The sequence below is a fragment of the Astyanax mexicanus genome, chromosome 17 (genome assembly GCF_023375975.1).
Source record: "Astyanax mexicanus isolate ESR-SI-001 chromosome 17, AstMex3_surface, whole genome shotgun sequence".
NCBI lineage: Eukaryota > Metazoa > Chordata > Actinopteri > Characiformes > Acestrorhamphidae > Astyanax > Astyanax mexicanus.
The window spans coordinates 42,843,479-42,870,917 of record NC_064424.1 but is presented as its reverse complement, the minus strand read 5'-3'; the positions used below and the strand labels follow the sequence as shown (position 1 = coordinate 42,870,917).

Genomic DNA, 27,439 nt, shown 5'->3' with positions numbered 1-27,439 from the left:
GACAGAGAAACTATGAACAAAAAGCAGATAAGTTTTCTTGGAAAATCGCCTGTAAAGAAAAAAACGAAATAATTAAAAAGTACTTTTAGTTCCAGGTGGCTGCATTTAGGTACATCACATAAAATCAGGCAGTATATCTGGTTTGTATTAAAACTGACTGAAGATTATGTATGACCCTAAGTTTGAGACTGCAGAAAGTAAGAATGTACAGACTCTGGAGGAAATGGAATCTTTTTCTTAATAATGTAGATTATGAGGACTGAAGGTAGATGTTATGTAACCTCTCTCTTTTTGGAATAATCTGTTGTAGAGCTTGCCTGCTTGTTCTTTTAAAGTACCAATAAAAATAAAGTATATTAAAAAAAAAAAAAAAAAAGACAAGATTTTAGTCACAAGTCATTAATCTCTGGTTAGTTAAACTGAAATCCAGTTGTTTACGCTGCTATAACATGTGGCTCAAATTCATCTGAAATCATCCCCTGATGTGCTGAGTAAACTAAACTGTATCAGTCCTAAATAAATCTTGGTTGGCTTTACACTTGCAGTTTAATATGACCTGGCCTTATCTATATATAATTCTGATACTCAAAATGCATGCAGGGACAATGTGTAAAAATGGGGTCTTAAGACACCAATAGCAGTAGGTAAGAAAGCCTTCCGGTGCACTTTGGCTGTATGCAGATATTTGTTTGAATTGAATTGTTACTATGCTTTTCCGTGAAGTCAATCAGTATTAGGAAGACGCTTACGGCTAGGCTTGTCTGGTTTGCTAGGTTCAGCAGCAGCAGCATTGACAGGTTTAACGTTAGCTGTGGGTTTTGGCTGGCTCTGCTGCTGTAGTTGTTTTGGCTGAGCTTGAGGTGCAGGGGCTGGCTGAGGCTGAGTTGGGCGTATGTTTTGATCTGCACTAGTCAGAGTTTTCACAGAAGGCACGTTGACCGCTGGTTTATTCTGACTTTTTGGCCGCTGCACACGCTGTGGCCCCTGTGACACCCCAAGAACATGTGTGTGACTTGGAGTAGGCACTGGTTTATGGCAGCTCTGAGTTACAGGAATCCGCTTTGGTCCATCACTTAAACCCTGGAAAAGAGAGGAAAATTTTGTTGAGAAAAAAATGCAACCAACCTGTACATGTACAGTACATACTTAACATCTAGGTGTGTTATTTTAGTATAAATTGAGGGTAAAAAAAATATTACTCCATACCATCTATTTGGACAGGTGTTTTTATTTTATTACAACCAATCAGACAAGGTAAAATTGAATTAAATACAGTTTTGTTTTGTGAGGGAATCTCACACAGCCATGGATGAGGGTTTTGAACTCAAACATGCCTGGGTTGGTATGTGTAGAAATTGTTTGGTTGCCAAAATGGTGGTGGTATTGTACAGCTTCCTAAAACTAAGCATTACAGGCAAGTAATTTACCTTTTCACTGTCTGCCTTTCGAACGGCCAGGTCTTTAGAGGATCTGATTCTGGCAGCAGTGTCCATGTCCTAGAGCAAGAACAAGCAGAATAAGCATGATGAAACCTTCGACCCTAATACAGTGATTATCATCCAATTAAACTGGACATTATACACTGTAATTAAAAGGTACAGTTGGGTTAAAGTTCTTGAATTTATCTGATTTACTTTTGTATTAATGTTAAAAATTGGTTTGGGCACTTATAGGTTAAGTACTGATAATACTTATTATACGTATTGCTGATAAATACGACAAATTTAGCGACATATTGTTCAGCTTTAGATCGAACCATATATTTTTTGATGAATAGCTATGAATCATTGCCAGTTACATTGTTAGCTAACCTAGCGTTAGGCTTAAAGTTAAATCATACCAAAAAGTATTTTATTTAAACTTAAACACCCATGTTTTGACCCACATTTAGATATCAGAAAAGCAATATTAAAACAGTAATACGTTAACCTAACCTTAAAAAAACAAGCAAACTGCTAACCTAGCTAGTTATCTAACGTTAGCTATGTAAACTAAGCTAAATAGGTAGTACCTATACCACAAGCGTTAGCTAGCTAGCTCGGTAGGTTAGCTAACGTGAGCCACAATTTTAGCCGGAAAGCTAACGCTGCTTTAACGTTAGCTATAACGGCTCCAGTTTTATTCGAGAATTGAAGAATAACTTAATTTAACAACTAACCAGAAGTAAAACATTAAATAAGTAATAATATATAGCTAGAAGGGTTCATTTTAATGTAAAAAGCTCAAAGTAACACAAAATCCTGAAACTCACTCACTATTTAAAAGCTCCACCGCAGTCTCTCTCCCTCTCTCAGCAGAGGTTTAACATCCACACAGAGCTGAAAATAAACTCAAAGCGCCTTCTCGCGGCAAACAGCTCCGAATAAAACTTGAAATTATATTTAAACAAATAAAGGAAACAAAATCTGACTTTAAAACCCTTTCAGCTTCTTTTCTAGCTATAATCACTGACCTCCACACCGACCGCCGCTCTGACTAACACAACCTGTTTAATTTCAAATCTCCCCCTTTTAAACGCGTTTAACGTTTCCCTGCGTCTGATTGGTCGATTCCTTCTCGCCGCCCGTTTCCGATTGGCTGAGTGAGATTCCCTCGCATGACAAAACCGGATTCAATATTTTACCTCGTCTGATTGGTCGACGATTCTGTGGGCGGGACATGAAGGGAAAAAACGAATAGTATTTTCACATAGATGGTTTAATTTTTTTACACAATAATTTATACTAAACACATAATGTGATATCTTAAAACGTTACATATACAATAAATAACCACATTAAAATAAATACATTAAAATAAAATAATAACAATCGAAGCCAATATTAGCCAGAGAGACTGTAGAGAAGAGAATTTACACTCAAGAATCTCCTCCAGGATTGTGAGGCCATCAGAGGGCGCTTCGGATTCAGACCAAAGTGAATGGGTTCATATGGAGCCATTGAGCAATTGAGCACAATTGAGTTTATAAATATTTGTTCAATTTTATGAAAAAAATGTCCTTATATCATCAACACAGACCAATATAAAATGTATGGAAGCCAATTTCCACCACCACCACCACAACAAAAAAAATCCAACGCATATGTTTGTCTAATTATTAAATAATTTGTTATTTCTTTATTTTGAGATGCAAACATTGAGATTGTTCTCAACATAATAATTTTCTAAAAAAACAATGGCTTAGCATCTCAAAATAACAAGATAGTATTTAAAAATAATAAGATCTCAAAATAAAAACTATGCTCTAGATGTTTTCAAGTGAGCTTCCACACAAATGTTCCAGTACAGAACATGTCCTTTCTTTGAACTTTTAATCTTCATTTACAAGCCTTTTAATCATGCTCTGGCTGTATCTCTAGCATCAGCTCACCAGCAGAGATGTATAGTAGTGAAGTAGAACTACTTCACTAATGTACATAACTACTTAAATGCTGTATCTGTATCTACTGGAGTATTATTTTTATTTCACTGCTGTATTAAAGTACCAAAATGCTGTATCTGTATCTACTGGAGTATTATTTTTTTCTCCTCCTGTTACTTTTACTTCACTACATATTTTGGATTAGCTTAATACTTTTACTCTGATACATTTTTATGTGCATTGTTACTCGTTACCACTATAAAAATGTTAGGAATCATTCCAAACCCTTTCACTCTGAAAACGTTCTACTGATTTCTGTAATAACTACATTAATAACACAGTACTGTACATTTACTTATAACGTTACATGTCTGTTCCCCAAGCAGTCAGCACACGGTAGTAGTAATGTCTTTACTATCTAAAACTCATTTTCAGTAGAAAAAAACATAAGCACACAAGTGTGTTTTCTTTGGGCTTTTTGCGAAATGCTTTATTCTACATACCGATATTGAATGATTAGTGGGTACCACTTTTAAGTTGCATTTTAAGCCGTTTAGCTTCATTCAACCCCATTTTTACAACTAAACTGGCCTCTATCAGCAACATTTAACCGGAAATAACACAACAAAATAAAAGCGTGACTGTTAAAGTTTTTTTAAGGGTCTTCAACTGGTGGTCCTTTATCACACATTAAACTTCATTTAAGAAACAAATCAGTTCAGTGAAATTAATCAAATAATGTATATGAATTTTATTTTGATCAACTGATCCAAATTTCATTTACAAAATAATCGGTTAGGTACAGCGAATAAAAATTAGTTTAGGAATAATCAATCTGATCAACTGAACCAATTGAAAATTCAATTAGAAACAAATCGGCTTTGATCAAACTTATTCTTGAAATGAACAGTGCCAACTGAACCACACTTGATTTAGAAAAGAATCGGTTCGATCAACTGAACCAAAGCAGTGGATCCGCTCTGCTAAAACACTGCTTAAGGATGAACGAGCTGATAAACAAACCTCAGCTCGAAAGAGTCGATTCGGTAAAGTGATCCGAATCGTCCTTCTCTACTGTATGTGTTTTTTTACGTAACTACTTGTTGTGGTTTGAGTTGAGTGCGGCTGCGCTCGCCGTTTATGACGTCTGCCCGAGAAGAGGGGGACAGATCGAGAGCGGAGGACTGGAGGAAGGTGAAAAACAGCAGCAGTCCGACCACACCGGGAGGGGAGGAGTACTACAACCGCAACTCCTCCACACGGAACAGCTCTCCGGCCGCTAGAGCAGCTTATCTCAGGAGGGGAGGCTTCAGCGCTGACCGAGAGCCGTGCCCGCAGTCCGGCTGACCGAGCGGCTAGCTTCAGATCAGCCGGCTGAACTCAGCGCAGCGCCGTTATATGATCCACCTCCCAGCGGCACTGCGAGTGTTACTGCCCTCCATGTGGGTGAGGGACCTCTGTGTGTCGGATTATGGCGAGAAAAACAGTTAGCAGGAAAAGGAAGGCAGGGGAGCTCAAGGAACAACAGGTAGGTGCTGAGTTCCGCCTAACGCTGCTGTTTTGTTTGGTTAGCAACAGCCACTGTTAGCTTAGCTTAGCCTAGCTTGCTAACGCTAGGGCAGCTAACGTTAGCTTGCTTAACTAATGAGATAGCATAACATAACTAGCGTAACGACCTTAGACTCAATTCAAACCAGATCACTAATGTCGGTTAATGCTGCCAAATCAAAGAGGATTTTAAGCGTGTAATAATCGATATGTCCTCGATAGTTAGCTGGGATATACCGCGGAGTCTGGTAGTAGTTAGCTGGGTAAGATCACAGCTGTTCGCTGTAAGCATTAGCTTGGTTAGCGCGCTAGCTGGCTAACAAGCTGTTAACAGTGGCTGGCAGTACAGTAAAGGCTAGCTAGCTCTAGCTGTGGCTAAATAGGCCTCAGTTTAGGGTATGTAACCTAGTTAGGTTAGCTAGGCTAGGCTAGCTGTCATTGCGCTAACATTAGCGACCCTGTGGTGACTGTGTGGTTGTTTATTAAAAATAGTTAAATGTCACGGATATTTTAGGCAGTTTCACTCATTCAAATGAGTGACAAAAGCATTTGACAGGTAATATGACCTGCCAAAACATTTAGTTAGCTAGCTAACCTAGCTCAGCTAACCTACAGCTACATAAACACTTCCCTTTTTTTTATAAATAATTTTTGTGTAAGTTACAGCTCTGGAGTCCTCTTCGATTTCTGAATCAGTTTCTCTGATTTTGCCATTTATAGGTTTATGTTTGAGTGAAATGAACATTGTTGTTTTATTCTATAACCTACGGACAACATTTCTCCAAAATATAAATAAAATGTAATTTTTTTTTGCAGAAAATGAGAAATGGCTGAAATAACAAAAATATGCAGAGCCTTTAGACCTCAAATAATGCAGAGAAAACAAGTTCATATTCATAAAAAAGTTCATAAATCAATACATGGTGGAATAACCCTAGTTTTTAATCACAGTTTTCATGCGCCTTGGCATGTTCTCCTCCACCAGTCTTACACACTGCTTTTGGGTAACTTTATGCCAATCCAGGTGCAAAAATTCAAGCAGTTCAGCTTGGTTTGATGGCTTGTGATCATCCACATTCCTCCTGATTATATTACGGTATTTTTTATTTCGGTAAACTCAAGGAGAAAACATTATCATTAAGTTGTCTCTTATTTTTTTCAAGAGCTGCTTAATACAACCCAACAACATGAAATAGACACAATATTAGGCCAAATACCTATGCCACAGTGCATACAACCAACATTACAAATATGTCAAGACAAAAACAAACACAATCCTAAACAAACAAACACAGACAAAAGTGATTTAAATAAAATAAAAAAGCTATAAAATATCAATGCATTTATGTAATTTTTTTATTATTTATTTGTCAAAATAAACAAATGTTTGGAATGAGTACCTTTTTACCAAATTTTGCAAAATTTGTGTACGTAATATTTACCTAAAATTATAATACAATCTAATAAATCACACATTTACACAAACCACAGAATTTTTTAAAAATAATTAAACTGGATTAAACTGGTCCTGAAGGGCTGGATTCCTGCATAGTTTTGTGCTTTTCCACTCAAGCACACCTGTTTCTGCTCACCTGTTAATTGTCAGGGTGACTTCAGATCCAAGAAGTAAGCAAGCTGTGCAAGTCTCTGGCTCTGATATTTGTAGTCAGCTTAATTAATTACAACCTGATAAAATTTATTGAGCAGGTGGTTGTGTAATAGTTGGGATGATGGGCCTAGCAGGAGGGGAAGAGCAGTGTCCTAGGACACTTCTGGGTAGTGTTTGATCTTTGTGGCGTTCACACGTGCATCCCTCAGATCTAGGTTCAGCGTGCTCCTCTGTAATTTGTCATTTCCTGGTGTTACCGTATCAACACCTTTTTCTTTTTCTTTTTCTTTGACTTGTATTTACATTTAACCTCTTAATAAATGCCTATTACTCATCAAGATAAAAGTGCTTGTGTGAAATACTTGTATTAGCACTATTTAAGTCAGTGATTGCTAAAAAAAAACACTTCTTTACTACATTTCAAAGAAAGAATGAAAGAATGTTGGACACATTTGCTCTGGATAGTTTTTTGGTCCAAAAACTGCAGAATATCTGGGCTGTGTTTAATTTTTCAGACCAATGTTTATTATGGTGCGCTGCTGACAGTTCACTGCATTCAAGCTGAGCACAAAGGGCAGAACACATAAAGGCTTGGGACAGTGTAGAAAATGCAAGAACAGTAAACTCGGTGATTCTTACATTTCCACTGACATTTATCTAATTGCAGATTGTATGAACTCAAGATATTAAATACTTTCACAACTTTTTCAGATTTAGGGTTAGTTTTTCTGATACATCAGTTGCGCCGTTTATGAGCCTGAGCTCATAAAATCCCACAATGTCATTTAATTAATAAATACTAATGTCATGGTGTCATAGGGCTGCAATTGTCTAATAGCAGGAAGTACAATGCTTTGTACGATATCAAATTCCTTTTTAATATTTCCATTTTACATGACATTATGTACCAGATTAATGATTGTATATACCCAAGTACCATTGTTTTTACTCTAATCATGATACAAAGAGGGCATTATTTATATGACGACATGGTGGACGATTGACAACTGATGGCATTTCTGCATTAAATATTGCAGAACAACAATATATTGCAATTTTTTTCTCAATATCGTGAAGCCTTAATCCAAAGAACTCTATTTAAGACACAAGTTTATATGTTAAATTAGTTGTGCTTGTGGCTGAGCCCTCCAAGGTGTGTCTGTGTGTGTCTGTGTGTGTCTGTGTGTGTCTGTGTGTGTCTGTGTGTGTCTGTGTGTGTCTGTGTGTGTCTGTGTGTGTCTGTGTGTGTCTGTGTGTGGGCTAAGATCCTCTCCTGACCTAGTTGGCTACTAGGATCTAGGCCAGTAATATAGGGACAATGTCCACAGGCCTCGGGATGGCAGGAAGTGGACACATGTATGACGAGGGAGTTTGTGTTAGTTGCAGGCGTTTTGAAAGATAATGCAATTTCACATCACTAGTTTAAAAATACAAAACACACATATCAGCGTAATCAGTCCTGCTGGTCAGGTTATGCAATTGTTTGTGTAAAGAATGATTGTTCTAATAATTAGTCTGTTGAATCTGGTCATTTAATTTGTTCCTGGTACTGGTACTTAATTTATTCCTGTATGTTAATAACAGACTAGGGTCCGTTCAATTTATATTGATTGACAGATTATTGCGGCCTAGCAGATGTTTCAGAAGTCAAGGAAACTCAAGGGATTGGTACTAAAAAGCTTTGTAGCCTTAATTAAACAAAAAAATAAAACATTTAATAGGGAACATAAGGATTAGACTCTAGAGCAACAGAAGGTCATGTGGTCTGAGGAGTCCAAATGTACCCTTTTCCAGAGTGATTGAGCATAAACCCAAATCATATTCCTCTTATATCCTCACACCCAAATTAATCAGCCACACCATGTGTTCTATCAATCATCTTACACTCTTGATTAAGCAGCAGAACTGACTCTGGAATAAAAAAATTCCTAAATCTGTTCAACCTTATCTTTGGTACTCCAAATCATCTATATGAAGGTAACAGAACATATTCTTTGGGCAAAACACATGTTGGATCAGACAGTGATCCTCTAGGGACTGACCTACAATTTTGGAGCAAATTTGTATCAGTCTGATACAACTGAACAACTAGTCTTTAACTTCACTGGGTGACAAAGCCATAAATTCATACAGTATTTAATCACGCTTTCAATCACTGAAATATAGAACAATATTAAAATCATATTGTTTGCACCATATGATTTCAACCTCCAAAGAAAATAAAACTGTTGCCGTGTCTAATTACAAACAAAGTCCACAGGACTACTTCAGGATGGTGCTGCATCTATTTATACCCCCAAATACTTATATGACAACTTCAGTAATCTTTGCCTTATTAATTATTAACATTGATTGATGTGATTCAAGAGGGAGATCAGAAATATTTTTTGTTGTCTTTGTATTAATGATTACAGAGATTTTGATTACTTCCAGTCTTCCAATCTACTTTCCTTGTAAGATTTCTTGTTTCATAGAATGCATAGAAGTTAATACCTAGAAGGCACATTTTTGTCATAATAATATAGTAGCATAATTATGCATGTACACATTTTAACCCCTTATGCTTTACCTTATTCTAACATAGTTTAAGCAGTCCTAAGGAGTTTAACGTGTTGAAGGACATTAAACTTTCAAGTAATAAGAATAGTCACATATTGGAATTATAATGTAAAAAAAAGGTTTAAATATCACTAGTAATTAACCCTCCTGTTATGTTACAGCTCAGACTGACCCGTTTTAGAGTTTGTTACAGTTTAAGATCTAGGAAAATTAGTTAAAAGTATTTCTTATTTTCAGTATGAAACTTCTGCTTGCCTTAATTAGTGTAATCAATATGTAATATGAAAACGGCTTATCTCACATATTTGAAACCACCCCCTGCTAAATTAAAAACTAAAACAAAATTGCAATGTTATGTTTCAATGATATGTAAAACTATTGTGTTTTATATGTTTGTCTTTCAAAAGCAATAAAGTAGTGAAACATAAAAACATGAGTGAATTATCCTAATCGAACCATTACCTGTTAAAGGTAAGGAACATCATTGCACTAAATATTGCTAGAATAATAAGTAATGGAGTTAGTAATGAAAGGATTTTTTTGGTTTCAGACATCTTTTTTTTGGATACTTAAACATGCACTGGGTCAAACTGACCCAGGAAGATGTTCTTGACAAATGAACATAACAGGAGGGTTAAGATAAAATATTTGTTAAGTTTTTTTTTTTTTAAAGTCGACACGCCAGCTGGTTCACGTTAATGGGAGCTGTTTGCTTTAAAAAATTGTTAATTGAGGTCAGCAAAAATGATTGTGTTATTGTTCATATCGTCGCTGTGCAATGAAAAACACTTGTGTCCAAAACAGCACATTTATAAGACAAAAAAAAACATTGTAACCTTTAATGGAAGTCAATGTAAAAAGAGTTTATTTCAGGTAATTTTGAAGAGTTTCTATTGGTCCATTTATCAAGGAATTTTGGCACAGTGTAAGGGACAGTTGGTCTGTTCAAATTATGGAGTAAACTAAAAATGGACAAAAATGGAGATTAGTGTTTTTCATTGGACAGTGACGATATGTTGTCGATAGTTATGTAATTATTGTGACGGGCCTGATTTTCATAGATAAAAAGAAACTGTTTTTTTCCAGACATGAAACAGACATTAACTCTGTATGTATGTGCTCTCTCTCTCTCTCTTTCCACAGCTTGATTGGTGCCAGTCTGTATATAAGCGTGCTCGTGTGTCGTCACTGTCGCGGCATGCCCAGCAGTGGTGGCAGGGTCGTCAGTCCGTGGTTTGTGCTATCCGGGGACGGGAGTTCCGCCCGCAGCAGCAGCATGAGTGGAGGTTCCAGCGCAGCTTGCGTGGCTTTGCTGCCGGACGCATCCCAGGTATTCTCAGAGAGCGAGAGTTCTCCCTGGGCTGCCTCAACAAAGTGTTCGCCTCTCAGTGGCTCAATCACCGCCAGGTGGTGTGTGGGACCAAGTGCAATACGGTGAGATTGTGATATCTGTACATACGTATTTGTTTTATATGTGTTATTGGTTTATATTGTCTTTTCTGGGTCAGACGAGTGATGAAGGTCTTCTGCTTTATTCCTGTTTCTTGCCCAGCTGTTTGTGGCGGACGTCCTCACAGGACAGATCACCCGCATTCCCATGCTGAAGGACCGCGAGGGAAGGGGAGGGGGCTCCCTGGGCATGGGAGTGATGGGCGGCCCACTGTTTCATGCCCCGGGCTCAGCCGCTGGACTGGATGCCCAGCAGGGCTGTGGCATCCATGCCATCGAGCTTAACCCTTCCCGCACCCTGCTAGCCACTGGAGGAGATAACCCAAACAGTCTGGCTGTCTACCGACTGCCCACCCTAGACCCAGTCTGCGTGGGGGATGTGAGTCTGTCGGTTTAAAAACCAGTGATGTTTGACTTCTTAATTATTTAATGCGTTTTCTTACCTAAATAAATTCAAGCGCAGTCTTGTAAAAGGGAATATGAAATTATATAGTTGATATAGTTGATATAGTGATAACTTGATATAGTTTTGTGTGGCTCAAACTATTTGTATTTTTTTATTTATTTGTTTGCAGGACGGCCACAATGATTGGATTTTCTCCATTGCCTGGATCAGTGACACAATGGCTGTATCGGGTAAGATACTTGAATTGTGTGTGATTTTTGGTTTTGTGCAGTAAAATGTATTGCTACTTAAAGTGAACAAGTCTCATTTATTCAAAAAAAATGTACATACAAAAACAAAAAATCCAATTGTAAATGAAGTGACTGTCACTGTCCATATCTGTGCTTGACATGGATCTTGAGGCGCAGATAATAAAGCTCAAAATCATATATATCGTCTTCTGTGCATCCATTAGAACCATTATATACAAAAAAATGTTCTATCTAGAATTTCTAATGATCTTTACAGCTTAGTGCTGGACGATATGAGCAAAATTAATATTCCAATTTTTTTTCTTTCCAAGCAATACAGTATAATATCAATATCTATTAAAAAGTATAAAAGCCACCACCTGTGGTTTATGCAATCACACACTGACCGGGCTGGGCGAAATGGTAAAAATATACCACAACATTTAGAAACATTTTCATTATGCACAGTATGTATTGCAATGCTTTGCCATGCAGACAAAATGCATTTCAATAACTGTTACCCAAATATTCAAATACAAATGCAATGCATGTTTTAGTTTTTGCTGCACATCATCCAATTTAATATAATTCAATTAATTAATTTTTTACACTCCCTGTAGTGAAATCTACAGATGGACCTGTGCTTCTTTAAGCATTGATTTAAATTTTCTGTATGCTTATTAAAGCACTTTGTTGATATGATAAGAAAATTCATCATGATACTATCAAATATTGATACATTTCCCAGTTCTATTTTAATTGTCATACCAATCTAACGCCCCAATCTGACTTAATAAAGTTACTGCTTCATTACTCTATGTTGTGGTGTTTATCAAATTACTATGTTTTTCGCACTATATAGCACATTTAAAATCCTTACATTTTCCCAAAAATCAACAGTTCGCCTTATAATGTATGAATTTTACCAGTCAGGTAATAAGGAGCAGTAAAGCCACTCCGCTGAAGTACAGCGCTATGAAGGAGTTTAAGTATAGATCTCCAGCACCAACACTGGAGCAGTGTTAACATTAGCCGCTAACCGCAGCGCTAGATCTTTCGCCATTCAGAGGCGAGTATATTGGACTGTAGTCTGTGCGTTCACCATGTTAAAACAAGCTACATGGGATGAACCGCTAGCTGATGGCGCCCTGGTTTACAGCATTTACTAGCAATAAACGATGCTAACCTCAGCTAGTGCTACTGCTAACTGTTCTAAAATATTGGAAAACCATGCCAACTTCAATATCCTTCCACTACATTGCAGATTGTATTTGGGTTTATGTGGGCCATTCTCAGCATTGACACTGACATGGTGGAGATTGTGTGTTAGTGTGTGTGGTGCAGGTATGGCCTGTAAGTGTAGAAACAAGGAATTGGTAATAATATTGTGACCTTACTGTTTATATGTCCTGTATTGTTTCAGGTTCTCGGGATGGCTCTATGGGTCTGTGGGAGGTGTCTGAGGAGGTACTGGACCAGGCTGAGAAACAGCAGGCTGAGGAGGGAGTCCCCTGCTATGCCCATATCTCCCACCGTGCCCTTAAAGACATCCCCAAGGAATACACTCACCCCTATAACTGCAAAGTGCGCGCCCTAGCCTTCAATAACAGCCATAAGGTCTGCCTCTTTTTTCCCTCTTTCTACATAGCATACATTTATGTCTGTATATATTTGGACACCGACACAAGTTTTGTTTTTGTTACCTGGAATATAGTGAATTGGTTTCTTCTCCTTAACCCTTTGTGCCACCCTTTTTTAAAAGGAACCGAAGACATTTGACTCTAATGCTATTTCTTAAAGTAAGAATCCCAGCATCTGGTTATGTCAATGAGATCAAGATTTCAGTCATTGCCAGCAAAGGGTTTTCAACTAAATAAAAGGAAATAACATTTAATTTCCGGTTATTTCATTTGTTCAGTTACTTTTGAGCTTCTGAAATAAAATGAATTAAAGCTGTAATTCTGGGCTTAAATTGCATCCGAATTGTTCAATTTAAAATTCACTTTAGTAATATACAGAAACAAAATAAAAAAAAACTTTGTCTGTGTCCAAATATGAATAGAACTCTATGTCAGATTACATTTAGATGTGTTTTTTTATGTGCATATTTTTAATGCATATTTGTTTCATCTGTTCAATCAGGAGCTGGGTGCTGTGTCTCTAGATGGGTATTTTCACTTATGGAAGGCTGAGGACAACCTGTGTAAGGTAAAGTAGCCAGAAACCACATCTATAATGCAATAGATCAAACAGTACCACTTTAAAATAAGACTACCATTATAAAGGGTTTATAAATGGGTTTACAATTAATTTATTAATGGTTACTAATTAGGTTGTAAATTACTTAAAAATCATTAATAATCAGTTATAACACATATGTAGAAAGGGCAACAATGACCTGTTGTTTGCCAAATAGTGAACCCACAGCCATCTATATTATTGCCCTTTCTACGTATGTGTTATAACTGATTATTAATAACTGATTATTAATGATTTTTAAGGTATTTACAACCTAATTAGTAACAATTAATAAACTAATTGTAAACCATTTATAAACCCTTTAGAAAGGTAGTCTTATTTTAAAGTGGTACCGATCAAACTAATCTGGGATTTTTCTGAAAAGATTTTTTATTTTAAAATAACCTTTTAAAAGTCTAAAAGTCATAAAATTCGGAATTTGTAAAGAGGTCTCAAGAGATCTCAGACAGATTTTGTGTGGCTATGAATATGCATAATTTAACATAAAATGTGGAAAACACGTTGCAAAATCGCTATGGATAATTGCATAATTTCAGGCCATTGTGTTTTAAAAAAAGCTCTTGTCTCCAGTTTTATTTTAAATGTCTTGAATCTTATATAAAAAAACGATTGTTAATGTAACATGTTTGTTTTACTTTCATTTTTATTGTATGTAACAAAAATATGCTGTGGAGAAACATGACTGAAAAATTGTGTTTGTGTTTTTGTTTGTAAAATGTTTTAAAAAAAAAAACTTAAAAAAAAAAAAGAAGAAACCACATTGTGATATTTTTGTGTTATTTATTCCGATAAATATACTTATTCGTGCATTTTGTGTTTTTTAGGAGCTGTCTACCAAGCTTCCTTACTGCAAGGAGAATGTGTGCCTGGCATACGGACTGGACTGGTCAGTGTATGCTGTCGGTTCCCAGGCACACGTGTCTTTCCTTGACCCTCGGCAGTCCTCTCAGAACATCAAGTCTGTGAGCTCCAGGGAGCGCGGCAGTGGTATGTTCCACTAACCTACTGCCCACACTAATGCTCCAATAATCTTTTCCGATCTGTTGTGGTGTAACGCACTGTGCTGTGTGTAATGTTTGAACAGGGATCCGCTCTGTCAGCTTCTATGAGCACATAGTGACGGTGGGTACAGGCCAAGGCTCCCTGCTCTTCTATGACATCAGGGCCCAGAGGTTCCTTGACAGTCCATCCTGTTCATCCGGCGGCTACCAGAAGCGCACTGCAGATGGCATCCTTAAACTCACAACAGGGAGAGGCTGGCTGGTACATCACTATGTTTTTTATTAAAGTTTTGTATTGATTTTTTTTAATTGATTTTTGCAATGCTGAATTGATTGATTGTATTTTCATTTATAATTTAAATGTAAAGATTGGTAGCATTGGTTTAATTTGTGTTGAGCTTAAACCCCGACCACTAGCATGACATACTGCTAAAGTGTTACCTCAAGGGATGCTTGGGAATGTCCACACCTGTATACACTGTGAGGTGCTATCTTGTGAGTGAGGTTGAACACAGGGCCAGCATTCTCACAGCAAGGAGACAGGAGTTATGAAGTTTGATCGAGGCCTGATAGTGGGTGCCAGACAAATGAATGGAACATTCCATTATTGAAGCTTTGTAGATATTTAACTTTGCTCAATTTACAGTGTCATGTGTACCAGGAACACATAGTAGAAACCCTCAATATATCCAAGTATTGTGGTATTATGTTTTTTATTACTGTATTGATTATCAAAACACAAATTAGTTTTTTAATTAATAGTTTACATGTATAGATTGGTATTAGCTTTGGTTACAGTGCATTAGCAGCTGATAATGGCACTCTTAAAACGCCTCTCAGCCAATCACATTGCCGGGTCGGAACTAACTATGGTATAATGTGGCATAATTGATTATAATTGATCATCATATTTCTCATGTGTACTTAGATTTAGACAAGATATTTTTTTAAAAATCACGATGAAGTCTGACAAGTCCCTCTTTGTGTTTTAGAACCATGACGAGACGTGGAGAAGCTACTTCTCAGATATCAGCTCCTTCCCCAACGCCGTCTACACACATTGCTACGATGACACGGGCACCAAGCTGTTTGTGGCTGGAGGACCTCTCTGCTCTGGGCTGCACGGGAACTACGCCGGCCTTTGGAGCTAGCCTTCACCCATCCATCCATCCATCCATCCACCCATCCATCCATCCATCCATTAATCCATTCCAACAGCATTCTCTCACCCTCACTCTCACACACCCTCACCCTCGTCGTTATTGCTCCACTGTGCTCACTCCGCATCTGCAGCACTTTTCTGTCTTTTTTGTTTTCTTCTTCTCTATTCTCAGTGAGCTCAGGAGAGTGAAACATGAATCATCTTCTCAATTCTTTAAAGTCTGTGACCTGTTGTGTCCTCTGCCTCAGATTTTTCTCTCTTTTTTTTTTTTCTTCACCCGTTTTTTTGTCCTCCTCGGCTCCTTGTTTGTTTTATGTCTGTAAAGACGATGCAAAGCTGGGAGTGGCATCAGCGAGGTGCTCTGTTTGGAGTTGCCTCTGAGAACTTTGACGAAGTATTAAATAAGATATTAAAATATTTAACAGCCAGGATGGGTGGATGATGTTCTTGTTCTTTGTTTCGTTTCGGGTTTTTTTGTTATTTCGTTTCTCTGTGTCCTGAGGACGATAATGCAGCTGATGAAGCTATTTGGTGGCCCTGTGTTTTTGTTCATCTTTGGCTAGCAATGGACTGAAGTGCGAAGAAGATGGAACGATAGGAGAGACTGATTGGATGTGAAATTTGACTCTGTTTGGGAGAGAAGAGCGAGAGAACCGTCTGAGTACCACCTTTTACTGTGCCATAATATGCCCTGGTGGTCACAGACAGATTGGGATCCACAAGACTGTGATGAACGTATATGATGGGTCCACAGAAAACCTCTGGAGCATGAGCTCAGACAGCAGTCAAAGGAGACTAGTTCTTGTTGTTTTGTTGCTTTTATTTCACCTGCTGGTGAGAGGAAATGATGACCGATTCAGAACGTGGCCCTGTGCGAATTGATTCGTGATTTTTAATTCGATTTGAATTAATTTGAGGGTCCTCTCTGTTTTTTGATATGTGATGAAGAACAACTTTAATTTGACTGTCTCTACTTTGTAAGTGAGACTTGAGTATATACATAACGTTGGAAATAATATTAATTTTTGTTTTCTTTCCCCCCCCCCAGAGTTGACTAATTTATTTTCTCCCCTTGTAAGTCACTAGCACTCATGGTGTTCAGGTACAATCATTTTTGTTAGCAGTGTGTTGCTTCTGAACGTCTACCAGTGGAAGATTCTTCATCTATACTTCCTCCTTTTCAGCAGAAGCAGGGTCGTAGTGAGTGACTTTGTTGCCTTTCCTGAGTCTTTCTGTGAAAGACTGTTTGCAGGTTGATGTTTTTTTTTGGTTTTGTTTTGTTTTTTTAAAACATAAAACCTTCATAAATTCGTTTGCAAAAAAAAGGTAAAAAGCTAGAACAACAGCAGATGTGATAACGACCATATATTAGACAAATACCCATCACTTTTAAAACGTATTTTATATATAAATGTGTGTATACGTATTTGAAATCTTATAGAGGGTTAATACATTTTATGTACATGTTTGAGGATGTGTGTGCGTGCGTGTGCGTGCGTGCGTGTGTGTGTGGACTAACCGTCATTATTTCGGTGGTGCCCTCTTTTTTTATACACACTACATGAATGTTTTTACAGATTACTGAAGTCTGAAAACATACATTTTCAGAAACAACAAAAACAAGCGACACAAACAAACCCAAGAAGTTGTTTAAAGAGAAAATAATGAATAAAAGTCTATTGATGTATTTTTCTTCCAGTTCTCATCTTGCATCTTGCCTCTTTTTTTGAACTTTTCTTGATAATTTCTGTGTCTGAAATTATTATAAATAATTTACATCATATTGGATTTAGTAGGCATCTGGATTGAGCCAGTAGCAATGAAAATGTTGACCCGGTTATAGACCTTTCACAATATCTATTTTTGTAAAGGATATTGGCATTTGATATAATATCATTACATTATTGAAAAATGCAGTAAACATTGAATTATTAAAAACACACAAAAGGTTTTTTTTTTATTGTACATTGTAAATTAATTCTGAAGTCCCCCAGACTTTAAAGGAACACATAAGGAATAATGTAGTAACTTAAAAGTGTTAAACAACCCAAAATACAAAATACACATTTAGCTGCTCTTATCTGGGGAGCTGTTAACTTGTGGCTGGTAACTCTGATGAGCTCATCCTGTGCAGCAGAGGAAACTCTTGCTCTTCCTTTCAAGAGGCAGTTCTGATGGGAGTCAGTTTCATCATAATGTTTTTGATTGTCTTTGCAACTGACCTTCATTTATTAGAGTATTTTTTTTTCTTTATTTAGTAGAGTAGTTCTTGCAATAATCTGGATTAGAACATTACTCAAATATTCACTATTCACTGTATACCTGTAACTCTACCTCTTCACTACTTTACTTTAACTGATGCTCTCAAACACTTAAGAGGCAAGAAATTCAAGTAATGAACTCTTGACGAGTTCAGCACAGCTGTTAACTGAAATCCTGAATTCCAGGTGACTCTGCCTCATAAAGCTGACTGAAAAAGATGTGCAAAGCGGTCATCTAAGCAAGAGGTGCCTAATTTGAAGAATGTAAAATATAAAGCATATTCTGGTTTGTTTAACACTTTTTCATTCTAAATGTTTGCTTCATAGTTTGAGTTTAGTATTAATCTACGGTGCAGAATTTATTGCAAAAGGCCTAAGTGGTTACTGATCTAATCCTGTAACAAATGTAGCCTAAAACAGCTCACACTCACACTGGGTGAAATCAGCTGTGTGTTATTTCCTGTGGGACAGTAGTTAAGAGCATGATGGCTTATTTTAAGATGCTTATTATTTTCAGCAAAGTACTGAAATTCACATTTGGCATGTTTTAAAGCTTAAGAGCTTGGTTAGTTTATGCCCCACATTCCTCTACTCAAATATCTGTAGTTGGTGCCAGCGCTCATCTGTCAATTTAAAAGCTTTATTTTGTCACTTTATCCTCTGCAGTTTCGGAACGCTAGTCCTTGAGTACTTTTTAATTTGACTTTAAAACCTGATCTGCACATTTTAGTGTTTGGGTTACAGCCAAATTTGTTCTGAGCAGAATGGAACTTCTTTTTATGGCTTACCTTGATTTTGTCTGATCGGTACAGAGCCTCAAAGGTAATGTGGTTGTTAAAGATTAATAATAAGATCAATATTGCTTTTATTTTCTTTGTATGGTTACCAACAACAAAATCCAGGTGCATACCTTGACATGATACTCATTATATACATATTTAAAAATATATATGCACATATAACTATACATATACAGGTTTAAATAATAAATACACTATATTGCCAAAAGGTCTTCATTGGCTGTAAGCCATAATCATCTACAATAAAAAAGTAAGAAATGCTTAAAATAGATTACTATGTGTGTAATACATCTCTATAACATATGAATTTCATTATTTTTATGTGTCTTTAAATTGGTGCCCCCTCTTGTGCAGCGCCCCTATGCGTCGCATAGGCTGCATACCCCCTTTTTGCGCCACTGATCAGGAGATTGCTGTTCGAATCCTGCTCATGCAGCTTGTCATCGGCTACCAGAGCCCTGAGAGGGCACAATTGGCCTTGCTCTCTCTGGCGCTCTTTCCCCTCATCACTTCAAAGGGTGATGTGGAACAGCACAAGGCGTCTGTGAGCTGATGTATTGAAATCGAGTCGCTGCTCTTTCCTCCGTGTGCACTGTGATGCTACTAGACAATGCTGCATCAGCAGCAGTTCAAAAAGAGGCGGAGTCTGACTTCACATGTATCAGAGGAGGCATGCGCTAGTCTTCACTCTTCTTGTGTTGGGGCATTACTTGTGATAGAAGAAGTCTCATTAGTGGGTTGGGTAATATGAAATGGGATACAAATTAGAAATATTTTTTTATATAAAATATAAAATAGGAACAGGAAACATTGACACTATTAATATAAATATAATAATTTGTTGTGTGTGAAGAAGTGTTTGGGATGAGGAGAGGCATTCAAACTGTAGTCTAGGGGCCCCTCTCACCTTAATCCGCCACTGGCTAACTAACGTTATAAAACCGAAGGGCAGCGTGTCGTGGACGCGCACGCGCTAACCACGCTCATTGTTTGTGTGTACACTGTGCGCGTGCCCGACGCGAGCGAGCGCGCGCGCCCTGCGCTGTTGTTCTGGTTCGGCGGCGCGCTGCGGGTCACGTGACGGAGTCTGCTGCTGCTGCTGCTGGCTGAGTGTGAAGCGTGTTAGCAGGTAATAAAAAAAACATCTAAATACTCATCCGCTCCGTCTCTCCCCGCTCAGAGAGGATTATACGGTTCAAACCAGACCGAGAGGCGCGAGCGCCCGGTTAACCCGGTGGTATCGAACCGAAAGCGGGGGAATCTCTGGTCTGTAGGGCTTTTATAAGCATGTTTCCCGGCTCGGGCTGCTAGCTGTGTTGGTAGAGATGGAAAATCCAGATCCGTGATGTTAAAACGTACTCCGGGATTTTGCTCCGTCCGGCTAGGCGGCTCTTCTGCAGCTTGGTTACGTGGAGGCTTGTCAGCGGTTGGAGCGAAATCCTGGGGTGGCGTTTTACGTGCTGGAGCTGGATTTTTCCATCAAGTAGCAAGTTAGCTAGTTAGATAGCCTGTTAGGACAAAGAGAGGGTCCTGAGATCCAGCTAGGTTGCTCTGTTGCTAGCTAGCTTTGGCTAACCTCTAACGGCTCCGATCTTCTTTCAGTTGATTATTCAGTTTATTATGTTGGAAATTCGCTAATAAATGTAATCTTTTTGCAACTATATTAAGTAGCACCTGAATAATCTGTGAGTTAAAAAGTCAGGAATTTAATTTTAAACAGGAAACGACTGTCTGTTTGTGATTAAGTTAGTTAGCGAGCTTGCTAAGCTAGCTAGCTAACCTAGATGCCTTTAAATGTAACGCAGCCACAACAACATCCCCTGCATCCCAGCTATAGCTATTGTTTAAACTCGGGCTGTCTTCGTCCTAATTCTAACTAACCTAGATAAATAACTAGTTCACGAACACAGTCGCTTCTTTTTACCCTTACTAGCCAGCGAACTGTTATTTGGTAGTAACGTTATTTAATTTAATTTCGTTTTTTAAACGTATTATTGAGCTAAGTAGCTAGCTAAATACAGTGTTCACAACCTACAAAATGTTGTGTATACCTCGACACTTTAACAGAACTTGATGTTATTAAAGGAACAGACAGAAAAAATAATAACTATTTAGCTTTTATATCAGATAATAAATAAGTTACACAGGTACACAGACCGAGGGTGGCTAATCTATACAGCTCTGGAACAAATGGAGCACACTTCTGTTTATATATTAGTTTCTCGGATTTTGCTATTTATAGATATATGTTTGCGTAAAATAAACATTGTTATTTTATTATATAAACTACGGACAAGATTTCTCCTGTACTCCAAATACAAATATTGTCATTTAGAGCATTTATTTGCAGAAAATGAAAAATGCCTGAAATAACAACAAAAAAAAAGACACAGATTAAAATACCATGTTTGCAGATCTGTCATCAAAGCTAAATGTGCTACTTAGAAGAATATAAAAGATAAAACATATATTCTAGTGTGTTTAACACTTTTTGTTTACAGAATAGTTCTACATGTGTTCCAGTATAGTTTTGGTAATGTTATAGCCGATATTAAATTTACAATGTAAAAAAATCATGAAACAAAAGAAAAAGTTAGATTTAGAAAAGGTGTGTTCAGTAAAGTGTAAAGTGATGCTCGGATGCATAATCTAAATTGAGGAACAGATTGTTTTGAGGGAATGGTTTGTTGATTTTGTTTGAGGCATTTTGTAAATGTTTTTAACGGATGCTAAAGAAATTTAGCTACTGGTGTAAAAGTATTCCTAATCAAGTTGAGGAAAAATACATTTATTTGAGGAAATGTTTTATGAAGTTTAAAGCAAATTGTTATTTGAATTGATTAAGTTTATTACTAGGCCTGTCACAATAATTACTTTCTGGAATGGCCACGTTCACCAGCTATTGGAATCTCTTCTGTATTTCATAATTAATTTGCAGAAGTAATTTTGCAGACACAGAGGCATGCCAGTCAATGTCAGCTGTCTAGAAGAAAGGGGATTTTGGTAATTTCTGTAAACAAAGGTTCTAGCAGTCTATTGCGAAATACATAATTGTCAGTAGGGTAGATTTGGTGTTGGGGAAGCCTATAGCCTATTTAGTATTTTTTGTATTTTATCTTCTTTGTTCAATTACTCTGAAGCTCAACGGAGGTTCACTGATTGTTTTTGTTTATAGAAGAAAAATCACCACAGTTGAACAGTGTTCAGATTGTAAATCTACTGCTTCCTATCTCAGGGTGCTTACACACCTGCCTTGTTTGGTCAGGAATTTTGAACTTTTAGACTTTTAAGTTTGGGTCCAAACCATAGTAGTGAAATGTGAAATGGGCTGCGAACCACGGTCTAAAGCAAAGCACCAGAATTTGGTCTAACCGAAAGAGCTATTCTCTGACTTGCAGACCATCTAATGAAATTTTAGGCAGTCTCAAAACAACCCAGAAAAAAACAATTAGTGTTGTGCCAGAATACGACCCCCCTTGGTGTGCAGGCGCATCATTGCAGCAGCATGGGGGGAGTTGGATCCTGACAGAGAGCTAGAATTCGTCACAACACCTGGCAAAGCAACTCACCGAACTCATACCTAACATTCTGCCCATGTAGCTGATGACAACATGATGTAGTTGACGACAGATGTAGCCCTATCTAGACAGGATTAGTTTATATATTAAATATTTAAATATTTCACACTTCTACTCAGTGATAAAACTCTTGCATCCAGACTGCAATTGAAAAAAAGGGTGACCATTTGTGTCTGGACGGGACTAAAATTACCAGAGGACCACAGAGTTTAGTGAAAAACAAAGCATTGAAGGAATTCCTCTTTATAGATCTGTGCTCTCTCTCTCTAGCATAAAGAGCTCTCTTCGTACATCATAGGAGAACCTGACAGGTTATCAGTTTGTGGAGAGTTTCCTGATGTGGATGACCTGTTTTTTGTAAATTTTTAGCAGAAACTAATTATAGGAGGCAACCATAAAGGGATAACTGAAGTCGTACAATAGAGACATTTCACAGAAATTTGAATTATTCAATATTTTTCAATAAAATAAAACAAATATAAGCACTAGAGGTGGGCGATACGATGTATGCACGTTATTGTTAATACCATCAGTTCTTGAAGAACACTGACCCAAAGGTACATTTTATTACAGAATGTAGAAAAACCCTATTAAATTAGATGATGTGCTGCAAAAATGGATTAAAAATGAAAAATAAAACTATGTACATAAATTAATTTGCTACTGTTGATGCATTTTGTCTGCATGTAAAACATTAAATATAGGGATATACAATTTGTACCAAATCAATGCATAATTATGTACAACACTGCGATTGCTTTTATATTGTTCATATCAATGACTATATCAGCTACATCGTATTGACCAAAACTAAGAAATATATTTTGCAATACATTGCCATATAAATTTTTGCCATTTCGTCCAGGCCTAATTAACATGTCCTGCTTTTAAAGTAGTGTTTTTGGATAGTCAGATAGTCCTCAGCACACAATAGAAAACATCACCTGTGCTCCATGTGGGGGGTTTCTGAGCTGTCTACAAGTTTAGCCTTGTTTTAGACAGTTGTGTAAATAACACATTGAGTTGTTCTGCTCTAATTTAAGGTGGGTAGTGTTTTTCTAGGCCGGATACAGTGTTGTTCTGGACAGGCCCATCTGCTTTGCCTGACACACGCAGTAAATCAGTACTTGTTATCAGTAGTTACCCTCTTTAAGCCTCATGTTTTATGAATGAGCTTTTAGCAAAGCCAGTGTTGTACTCGAATTGTATACAAATCCTTTGTTATTACCAGCATTAGAGGTGTGTGTCTGTGTTTTTATTATGACCACGTTGGATCATGCTGGTACTGACCTAGCAGGTTTTTCAAATTAGCAAAAAATTCCATCGGTCAGATTTGCTTCTTTGTAATGGTGATAAGAATCAGATGTAGGAGCTCACCTAAATATAACTAAATATAATTAAATATAGCTATTTTATTTGCAACATATATTGTCACAGAAATAATTGTGTTAAATAAATTTACATACAAATTTTGGTAGTAGACTAATCTGTTGATTATTTATCCGATTATTCGATTAGTCACGATTTTTTTTTCTTGTCCTCCATCTCTGCTTTCTATGGGTGTGGCTTCTCTTTTTAGCTTTCTCTATTGCTTCAAAACTGCAAAAACAGTGTGAGAATGTCAGATTTAAATGCCCAGACAGTGTTTAAATGTTTCATTACTCCACTTGGTGGCAATAATCAAATGAATAGGGTGAACCCGTGGTGATGAATATTGGTTGTAAAATTCTGTAAAACTGACACCAATAAATCAGTAATTCCTGTTATTTGCTAATTTAGAAGTATTTTATTCTCAAAAACAGAGATGCTGTGAAGTAGCGTAGAGAATTGTTTTGCTATATATCGATTATCACAATCACAGTATCATGGGAAACATATTGTGATAAAATTGTATCTTGAGAATTGTATCTGAAGATCTTGAGATTCCCATTCCTACCCAGCACTTTGTGTGGTGTGGTGTGGTGAAGTTTCAATTTGGAGTCGACGCATTTTTATAATTGATCGTCAACCAATTGCTACAGAATATTTATGAATTGGTATTTAATGATAAAAACAGTCAAAATATCCTAAATGAATGAATCATTAAAAGAAATCACTAGTTTAAAACATTGTCGACATATGTAATGAAATGAAAACAGGAATGTTGACCAGATTTCTACAGATGTTAATCGTCTAACATGTCATAATATTGTTATTAATGCACTATATACATATATATCGAAGATTGGCATAAAACAAATAATACTGGGCAGATATTTTGTTACTCAGTGTTATTGTAGCTCTTTCTATGCCTTTATTCTAAAAACGTAATGAAAATCTGAATCCATATCTGCTTTTCTACTGCAGGGTTTTTGAATACGTACACGGTTCGTTACAGGGTGCTTACAAATCAGGCTGGAAGTGTTTTTCTCAACACTTTTAGTTAACCATACTTGGGGCCGCAAAGCCATTTGAGGGAGGGCTGGCCGGGCTGATGCCATAGCAACATTAGATGAGGCCGGTCCCTGTCATTGCTTATGTGGTGGTGACTATATTGGACGTGTACAGTATTTGGCGTTAGTGACGTTGGACGATGCCGGTAGTAATATGGGATGAGGCTGGTAGCTGTATAGAAACACAGTTCTGTATTTTAGGGATGCACTATGACACCGGAAATATATTGGTTGGCTAATTATTGCTTTTTTCTTCTTTTTCAATTATCAGAATTTGGCTAATGCCCTTGATTTGGCAGATATTTCAAATCGACGTTTACTGGCGTATTTATTTTATGCCGGAAAAGGACCAAGCGATGAATTAAGCTATATTTAATTTATTTTGTATTCGTTTCACTAGGTATGTTGTTTTATTTAATCTGTTAATGCAAAAAAGAGGGTTTAAAGACCCAATCCACAAATAAATGTGAAATATTGTTTGCATACAGTTGGTTAAAAGCTAAAATGTAAGGCAAATAAATGTAACATGTGTTTCTAATTTTTTTGTGCAAGTCCTGATCTTGATTAAGCAATGCTGCAAATTGAAACAGAAATCGCAACCAGGCTAAATCGTAACTGAAAGGCTGCTGCCGGACCATAGTCCACACCAGGGTTTGTGTTTTGTTACACTGTGTGTGTTTGATCCAGTTAGTTTTTGATTTCATACTGCAGTCTCTCTATACTATACTATAAGTATAGAGTCTCTCTATACTTCATATTAAAAGTTGGTGTGTGGAATGTTAGTTATGAGTTTGGCTTTGAGTTGCGTTGCCAAATGTTGTGCTGAATTCTAGCTCTTATAAATAAGGGTTAATCTTCCCTTCCATTCTTTTTTTTTTTTCCTGTGGCTGCTTCAAATTCCTGTAATTGGTCTGAAATCGTAACCATGTATAAAAGTGCTTTCACACAGCAGATGAACTAAAGCATGGTTCAGTAGATCTGGACCAAGACCACCTCTACTGGTTGGATCAAACTCTACACCTGCTAAAAAAAAACTTTAAACCATTTGGCCCTGCAGTAGAAAAGCTGTGCACAACCTTAATAATGTTTCAGGCATCAGGCTGTTTGAGGCATTAAATTCTTTGCCCATCTACCCATTTTATTAGCACCACTGTGAACAGGTCTGGTCTACAAACCTATAAACTCTGGTGGATTCTAAGTAAGACAACATTAAACTTCTCTGGTTACATTGTTTCTATCTTTGCAATGAATTTACGCCAATAAATTGGGCAAAATTGGAATCCGGCTCTGTTGCATTGTTTAATTAAATTAACTTTAATGTACATGTGTATTGCACTGACATAAAAAAAAAAATGAGATAACAGAAAGGGTGTGCCATATTATATCGTACGCAATAATTTTTATATCGTACGCATTTTTAAAAATTGTGACTGATATTATACCTTGACATATTGTGCCATATCACCCACCCCTATTTATTACGTCAGGGTACTACTTGTTTTTAGCAAAATAATTATTAGTATAATGATATTCTGGATCATTGACTTCTGTTACAAATCTGATAAAATTATTGTATTTGTTAATATCTCATTTAGGGGTGTGCCATATCATATCGTATGCAATAATAAAATAAAATGTTCACTTTGTTGCAGTAGTGTATTCTTGAATTATTTTTTTTAATTGTCACATCGCCAGGAGTATCGTTATTGTGTAAATACCATAAAATATCCTGATATTATTTTAGGGCCATATTGCCCACCCCTGGATAGCAGTATGAAAATTGATCATCAAAATTTATTACCACAGGGAACAGCTTGGGACACCCACACCTGTATAAGTTGTGAGGTATTATCTTGTGAGTGAGACTGAACACTGGCCAGCATGCTCCTGGCAAGGTGATATGAATTATGGGAGTTGGAGTGAGGTCTAATAGTGGGTGCAGATGAATGGAGCTTTCCATTTCTGAAGTTGTGTGGGCATTTAACATTCCTCGAACACACAGAGTGTCGCATGAGTATCGGACAGCACAGTCCACCCACAGTGGAGAGCACAGTGAGTGGTAATGATTGTGTCTGGCACCCGTGCAATGAGACAAGCAACTCTGACAGAAATCATATTTCCTCATATTCACCACAGATTTCCTGCAAATTGGTGGCTGATATGGATTCTTTAGCTTTCATGAGTCATGCCAAAAATCGTGGGACTCAATACTAGTTGCACGTTAGTGTGTTACAAGTTTTATTACGTGATAATTATTAGGGATACCGGGCATCCCACAATATATCACAATGTTGTCATAATACTGTGATTCTGCGATATTCCATATATCGCAGGACAATTCTCTACGATACTTCACGGCATCTTATTTTTATAACAAAAGAGGATAAAATACTCTTTAACAAACAAATATAATAAATTATATTATTGTTGTCAGTTACACAGAATTGCACAATAAATAGTCTTCACTGCACGTTTTCTCTAGTATGTAACAAAGCAGTAGGGCTGTGGTGGCAGCCTATATCATGCCACTTTTTTCAACAGTTTTAAACACTCTGCCTTCTTTATTGTGGAAGCAAAAATGAGCCCACACTTCAGCTCTGTACACCCCAGGACCCGGCATAACGCGTTAAGATTCTGCCTCGCCAGCGGGGTGCTAATGCTAATGCTGCGCTGTACTTACTTGCAGTGTACTGGAGGCACCGAATGGATCAAGATAGATCACAGCACTCCCACCTCGCGGCTGGGTGAATAAACAACACCAAAGTAACTACTGTCTGCCATCTA

The 27,439-nt window shown here is 37.2% G+C and overlaps 3 protein-coding genes across 14 annotated transcripts in view; 2 read left to right on the top strand and 1 right to left on the bottom strand.

Annotated features, from left to right (window-relative positions):
* aurka (aurora kinase A) overlaps nt 1–27,439 on the bottom strand; it is an 833,084-nt gene that overhangs the window by 4,299 nt on the left and 801,346 nt on the right. For 5 of the 7 annotated variants that reach the window (XM_049466065.1, XM_049466066.1, XM_049466067.1 and 2 more), the window contains exons 2-4: nt 2,256–2,330; nt 1,428–1,496; nt 750–1,080 (exon numbers count right to left, since the gene is read on the bottom strand). In XM_049466065.1, coding sequence (XP_049322022.1) covers nt 750–1,080; nt 1,428–1,493 — 397 coding nt within the window. In that variant the 5' untranslated portion in view covers nt 1,494–1,496; nt 2,256–2,330. Of the gene's footprint in view, nt 1–749; nt 1,081–1,427; nt 1,497–2,251; nt 2,499–27,439 lie in introns of those variants that run through there. The other 2 variants (XM_015604986.3, XM_007246019.4) reach the window with 2 other exon arrangements.
* Nucleotides 4,457–17,285, top strand: dcaf12 (DDB1 and CUL4 associated factor 12). Its single transcript, XM_007246020.4, has 9 exons — nt 4,457–4,889; nt 10,221–10,511; nt 10,630–10,905; nt 11,102–11,162; nt 12,586–12,779; nt 13,305–13,370; nt 14,246–14,408; nt 14,506–14,684; nt 15,415–17,285. The coding sequence occupies exons 1-9, from the start codon at nt 4,833–4,835 to the stop codon at nt 15,571–15,573; spliced, it is 1,446 nt and encodes a 481-aa protein (XP_007246082.1). The 5' UTR covers nt 4,457–4,832; the 3' UTR covers nt 15,574–17,285.
* Nucleotides 19,642–27,439, top strand: part of ubap2a (ubiquitin associated protein 2a) — a 35,020-nt gene continuing 27,222 nt past the window's right edge. For all 6 annotated transcript variants that reach the window (XM_007246022.4, XM_007246021.4, XM_015605003.3 and 3 more), the window contains exon 1: nt 19,642–19,774. The gene's annotated coding sequence lies outside the window, so the exon portion shown is untranslated. The remainder of the gene's footprint in view (nt 19,775–27,439) is intronic.